This window comes from Juglans regia, chromosome 7, assembly GCF_001411555.2.
Source record: "Juglans regia cultivar Chandler chromosome 7, Walnut 2.0, whole genome shotgun sequence".
Taxonomy (NCBI): domain Eukaryota; kingdom Viridiplantae; phylum Streptophyta; class Magnoliopsida; order Fagales; family Juglandaceae; genus Juglans; species Juglans regia.
The window spans coordinates 30,977,382-30,984,582 of NC_049907.1; the positions used below are offsets into that span (position 1 = coordinate 30,977,382).

At 43.2% G+C, this 7,201-nt stretch overlaps 1 protein-coding gene across 1 annotated transcript; it reads right to left on the bottom strand.

The window, feature by feature from the left end:
* Nucleotides 1-2,554: 2,554 nt before the first annotated feature.
* LOC118348921 lies at nt 2,555-4,788 on the bottom strand. Its single transcript, XM_035691496.1, has 4 exons — nt 4,200-4,788; nt 3,717-3,979; nt 3,372-3,650; nt 2,555-2,623 (listed from the first exon to the last, which is right to left on the bottom strand). Exons 1-4 carry the CDS (start codon nt 4,786-4,788, stop codon nt 2,555-2,557), a joined length of 1,200 nt encoding a protein of 399 aa, XP_035547389.1.
* Nucleotides 4,789-7,201: the final 2,413 nt, after the last annotated feature.

Here is a 7,201-nt window from a genome sequence, read left to right on the forward strand (position 1 = left end):
CATTTGTATCACTAGCAATGACTTCGATACTGGCTCTTTCTAAATCCATTAGCAACCTATGCTGAGTGGTAATAGCTGCAACTGTCGATCCCACTGACTTCCTACTTAGAGCGTCGGCTACAACATTAGCTTTGCCTGGGTGATAATTAATGGTGCAATCATAATCCTTGATCAACTCAAGCCACCTCCTTTGCCTCATGTTTAATTCTTTTTGGGTAAAGAAATACTTCAAACTCTTGTGATCCGTATAAATTTTGCACTTTTCCCCATACAAGTAATGTCTCCAAAGCTTAAGTGCAAAAATAACTGCCGCGAGTTTTAGATCATGAGTGGCATAATTCTGCTCATACACTTTCAATTGGCGTGAGGCATAAGCTATAACCTTGATAGAACCCCGTGTTTAGTGGCCCATGGCCAAGGCCCTAGCCATGTGGGGACAAGGCTAGAGAACCCCAAAATAGCCTTAGGGGCATGCCGTGGGGCCTGCCTTGACATGCCCAGGGTGCCCAAGGGGGCTGGTGACCAAACCAGCCCATTCAGCATGCAGCCCGCACGCCCAGCGCGCAGCCCAGCACGCCCAGCGCGCACAGCACGCATGCCGCGCGCGCGCGCAGCACGCAGCACGCCCAGCGTGCGCGCCCCGCACGCCCAGCGCGCCCCGCGCGCGCACGCCTCGCCAGCGCGCAGCGCCCACACCTGCGCGCACAGGCCCGCGCGCACGCCCAGCGCGCGCGCGCCCCAGCGCCCCAGCGCCCCAGCGCCCCAGCAGGCCCAGCGCCCCAGCGCCCAGCGCCCAGCGCCCAGGCAGCCTGCCTGGGCCATGCCAGCCTGCCCACGCCCAGACCAGCCCAGGGCCCTGCCAGCCAGCTCCCAGCAGCCAACCTAGCCCACCCATGGGCTCATGCATGTCATGGGTCAACTTGACCCATGCCACTATGTTATTTTTAATTAGTTATTTTTATTTAATTATTTACTTTACAAGGGACCTATTGGGGGTTTCCAAATTGTATTCTCTATAAATAGGACCCTTAGTCATTACATTCCCATCTTTTGGCAAAACTCTTAGAGAGAGAACATTGTTTGAGAGATCATCTTCGGTGCAAGAGCACTTGGGCAATTTGGGTGCAATCCGTGAATCCCAAATTGATTTATCATTTTCGGTGCAAGAGCACTTGGGCAATTTGGGTGCAATCCGTGAATCCCAAATTGATTTATTATTTTATGAGTTTAATCATTCCTTGTGCAATACGTGAATCAAGGCTTGATTGTTTATTTGTTCTTTGTTTGATTCTTGTTTATCTAAGAGCAATAGTGTTCTATATATTGTTCTTGGAGGTTCATATTTGTTCTTGAAGTTCTTCCTCATTTTTACTCTTTCAATCCATTTGATTGTCAATTTCGGCCAACTAAGGTGTTATTCAACTTTCCATAAGTTGAAGTAACTCTTGTGTTGCCCTAGCCGAATACAAGTTGGTAAGACAAATCCCATTCGGCTATCCATTGCCATATTGGGAGTTGCCTAATCCATTCACCACACTTTCCATTTCTAGCTCAAACACTTAGGAAACTTTCCTAACTTCATCCCCATTCATTTCGGCTATTCAATCCTTGCAACCATAATTTTCGACCAACAAAGGTGTTAGTCACTTTCCATAAGTTGATTTAATTCCTCTTGTTGCCCTAGCCGAAATCACATCTTTGGTAAGTCAAATCCCATTCGGCCATCTCTTGCCTTATTGGGACTTGCCTAATCACCATACTACATTCCTTCTTCATCCAACACAATTAGGAAACTTTCCTAATCCCAACCCTCTTCCATTTCGGCAACCCTAGCTATCACCTTCCATATCCTACTTTGGAAACCCTAGCCACCACCACCACTTCCCATATTGGACAAACCCTAGCCGCCCCATCCTTTTCCCATTTTGGTAAACCCTAGCCGCCACAAACACTTACCATATTGAACTAACCCTAGCCGCCCATCCTCATTCCATATTTGGCAAACCCTAGCCGTCCATCCTCATTCCATATTTGGCCAACCCTAACCACCCATAATACCTTCCATATTTATTCCAAACAATTAGGAAACTTTCCTAATTTCGGCACTATCCCATTTTGAACAACCCTAGCCGCCACACCTACTTTCCATTTAGGACAAACCCTAGCCACCACACTCTCTTACCATATTGAGCTAACCCTAGCCGCCACCCTCATTCCATATTCGGCAAACCCTAGCCGCCCCACCTTCTTTCCACTTCTAGCAAACCCTAGCCACCCACCTCATCATCCATTTCGGGAAACCCTAATACACCCATAGCCGTGCATCATTCCATCATTCTACCCTACACTTACATCATCCAACCCCCAATATCCCATACTCTTACTAGCCGAAATACACAACCCCATATTGGCACATTGGTCATCTTGACCATTTTTGGACGTGGACCAAGCAAGAGAAGGACTTGGACTCGGTCACCTCAAGGTTACTATTGGCTTAGCAAGGCAAGTGTTTAGGGACTAGACCGGGGTCCCTAACAAACCTTCCCATGTTGCATCAGTACACACCCCAAACCAAGCCTAGAAGCATCGCTATAGACAACAAATCCGCCTCTAGCTGTGGGAACTGTTAACACCGGAGCTGTCACTAATCTCTATTTCAACTCTTGGAAGCTTTCTTCACACTTTGCTGTCCATTCAAACTTATTATTTTTCCTGGTGAGTGCAGTGAGAGGAACTGCTATCTTGGAAAACCCATCAATGAATCTACGGTAATACCCCGCCAATCCCAAGAAGCTTCTAACCTCATGAACATTCCTCGGTGCCGACCAATTAACCACTGCTTCCACTTTTTCTGGGTCTACTGAAATACCATCCTTCGAAACTACATGCCCCAGAAATGTGATTGAATCAAGCCAAAATTCATACTTCTTCAACTTAGCAAACAGCTGCTTGTCTTTGAGTGTCCCAAGTACCAACTTCAAATGTTCTTCATGCTCGGTCTTACTTTTGGAGTATATCAGTATATCATCAATAAAGACAACCACAAACTTATCCAAAAATTCATGGAACACCCTATTCATCAAGTCCATAAATACTGCTGGGGTGTTAGTCAGGCCAAAAGACATGACCAAAAACTCATAATGGCCATAACGGGTCCTGAACGCCGTCTTAGCCACGTCTTCAGCTCTGATCTTCAACTGATGGTAACCCGATCGAAGGTCAATTTTTGAAAATACTTGAGCACCCTGAAGCTGATCAAACAAATCTTCTATACGGGGTAGCGGGTACTTATTCTTTATGGTCACCCGATTAAGTTCCCTGTAATCGATACACATTCTCATCGATCCATCCTTCTTCTTCACAAAAAGAACTGGCGCTCCCCAAGGTGAAACACTGGGCCTAATGAAACCCTTGTCTAACAAATCTTGCAACTGCTCTTTGAGTTCCGCTAATTCAGACGGCGCCATGCGATAAGGTGCTTTCGAAAGGGGTGCCGTGCCTGGAATTAACTCAATAGCAAACTCTACCTCCCGCTCGGGTGGAAGTCCCGATAAATCTTCAGGGAAGACCTCTGGATAATCTCTCACAACAGGTATCTGTTCCAACTTCAACTCTTCCTTTGGTGCTTCAACCACACAGGCTAAGAATCCCTAACAACCATCACGCAACAGTTTTCCTACCTAAATGGCAGAAATGATGGGTGGAGTCAACCTCACTTTCGACCCTGTGAACCGAAATTCACCTTCATTAGGGGGCCTGAACACCACTTCCTTTTTAGCACAATCAATACTGGCGTGGTAGGAAGCCAACCAATCCATACCCAAAATTACATCAAACCCAACCATGTGGAAAACTATTAAATCTGCTGGCATCAGTCTTCCCTCTATAGAAAGAGGGCATCCAGGTAACATCTCACTACAGACTTCAGAATTCCCTGTTGGGGTCGCAACCACTAACCTGTTCCTCAACCTTTCAGCATCTAAAGTGCAAAATTTAGAGTACGTCGTGGAAACAAAAGAATGTGTCGCTCCCGAGTCAAATAACACAATAGCATTATTAGAAAACAAAGAAAGAGTACCTGTGATCACATTCAAACTCATCCATGAACCAAGAATATTCAAAGTCTTAACCAGAACCAATCAAAGAAAAGAAAAATAATAGAAATTATAAATCCTTAAAGCCAAACAAAAGAGTCGTACCAGTGATCACGTCATTCCTACCCTCAACCTCTCCAGGTGTCAGTGCAAAAACTCGAGCAGGCGCAGTAGGACATTGATTGCTGCCCCAGGCTGATACTTCATTCCTCTGAGGATGCGGTATGAACGTCTGGTTGCTCCTATTTTGCATTGGGCAATCCCTGATGTAGTGTCCTGATTTGCCACAACGAAAACACAATCCCGCCCCTTTTCTGCACTCTCCAGAGTGCACTTGATTGCATGTCCTACACTGGTAGGGCTGTTGATTACTCTGAACTGGCCTTTTTCCTGAACTACTACCTTCACTCCTCCTTTTCCATGGTCCCTGGTCCATGCCAGACTGGTACCCAGTAGGAGTAGTCCTTTTCCTCTGTTCGTGCAACGCAGCACTTCTTTGAAGGGTTCTTTCAAAAACTGTTGCTTTATTCACCAATTCTGAGAAGTTCCGAATTTGGAAACCCACCACACGCCTATACAGTTTCTCATTCAGTCCTTGCTCAAATTTGCGTGCCTTCTTTTCCTCATCAGGAATCAGATAAGTAGCAAAACGGGATAACTCAGTAAACCTAGCAGCATACTGATGTACCGTCATTGTTCCCTGAACCAAGGTGGCAAATTCCATAGCCTTGTCCTCACGGAATAAGTTAGGGAAGAAGCGCTCGAGAAAGATCTGCTTGAAGTGCAGCCAACTGATTATCTCTGTCCCCTCTGCTTCTCTGATGGTCCTTTCAGAGATCCACCACCTCTTCGCTTCCCCAGTAAGCTAGAATGTGGCGTATGCCACCTTTTGCTCCTCAGTACAGGTTAGGACTCGCAAAATCTCCTCAATGTCCTGAATCCAATCCACCGCCAAAGTTGGATCACCTCTCCCATCAAATAAAGGAGGGTGCATTCGATTGAATTGCTCAACAGTACAACCCCCTTCATTGAAATTACGCTGGCGACCCGCGGGATTCTGCACAAGGTCATCAATTAATTGATGTGCAGCTGCTCGTAATACGTCAGAAGCACTCGGGTTTGCTTCCCTTTCGTTCTCATTAGCATTCAGATCCGACATGCTTTGTTCTCTACTATGAGGTGGCATCCTGACAAAATAACTTGAATTTTTAATCAACGCTTCAAAAATAGAGTTTATAAGAACATAGAAAATTTAGTGGTATTTGTAAAAACAAAACGTATATATTATAATTCAAAACTATAAGAATACTCATAACGGAGAATAGAAAAGTACATATAACCGTTGTAATAGTCAATTTCCAAAAACTAATACTTAAACCCATTTAATCTACTTAAGAAGGCTCCGTTATTAAACTAAACCTTAATCAACATGAACTTAGTTCATAGACCTGTGAAATAGCACACCTCATGGCTATGCCTAAAGCCTGCGAATTCTAAGACTTTCCACAGCAACAATATTCAACCCTATAGTTCGCTTTACTATCATAATAAATCTGAAAATGACTTCTTAATCACTATTTATATTCTAAAATCTTTACATCCTATGAACCCACAGAAATCTAAACCTCCAAGGTTTATAGTATGCAGAATTCAAACCTGTCTCTGATACCAAATGTAACGCCCCAAACCCGGGTGGCTTGGAGAATTACTACTTGTCACTCATAAACATGTCTCCCAACACATCCAAAGAAAATTCTCCAAAAACTTCATAAATGAAATCAATCTCAAATCATCTCAATAATCTCATTACAAACTCCACACAATCTTTAATGCAATAAGAATAAATCAAAGGGCTCCATAACCACCCGGTAGTCATAACAAACCAACTAAATATTTCATAAATCTTACTAAACTCAAGACATAAATAAAACTCAAAGACATTAAGACCAAGAACACCAGAAGTCCTTCTACCAACATCTCCTCAGCTTAAACACAAACAGCATTCTAATCCAGGTCCTCATTTGGACTCACCACATCATCTGAAAAATATTATAATGATAGGGGGTGAGTTATCAACAACTTAGTAAGCAGAAATCATATGCTAGCGTGCAAACATGAGCATTTATAAAGTAGAGTATGCAGAACAAAATATTTTCCAGAGTTATCATGCAGAACAAAACATATTTTCAAAATAATAGAGCGATGGTTTTAAGACAAGTAAAATCCATAGTACTTTGGCACGACATAAACTGAGTATCATCATAAGATCAAAACAGAGCATCAAACAGAGCAGGGACCATTTTTCACCCTCGTGGTAGGGTTGTGCTAACCCCGGTGGCCAAACCAGGCAGAGACAGAGGTGAAATCTTCCCTTTATTCTTCTCAGAGCCCCGAGTGTACACACAGGAAAGACCACAATAAAACCACTTTGTTTCCAAAGTGAGTGCACTCAGAGACAGAGAAGTTGGTACCAACCCAAACAGAGCAGAGCAGAGCAAAGCAGAGACAGAGTCAGATACGAAAACAAGTACACCATGCCAAAGGTTTTCAGGTGTTATATCAAAATAATATAGAGTATCAAAATAGAATCAGACAGTTTAGACACACTGAACACAAAAGCCAGAATATCTTTTCAAATAAATGCACAACTTTTCATATTCTCAATATTGCTCATTTTTCAGATTTCAGAAACCACATGACAGAATTTAGTTCATGTCTACACAATGCATGTCAGAACATATTTTTCTCTTTTTCACACAGATTTCATGAATAATGCAGAATAGTGACCGAGATTGATCTTTGTTTTCACAAGTTCCTAACACAACACAAATTATGCAAGTTTTCATAAAATCAACCTCGGTCTTATTAACTTGTATAAAACCCAGCATAGGAACCCCGCTTTCCTGACTCCTGCAGCGTATTATCTATACCTTGAAATTGACCTCTATCAATCTCGTCGCCTATTCATAAAAAAAATATATAAACTAAGTGTTAAAAGAAAATAACACAACCTCCATCTAAGTAATTAAAACCCACAATTCCAAACCATATTATAGCAAAAATAGTTTACTAAGTAAACCAAGTAGTAACCTGGACAGCCCTAAATT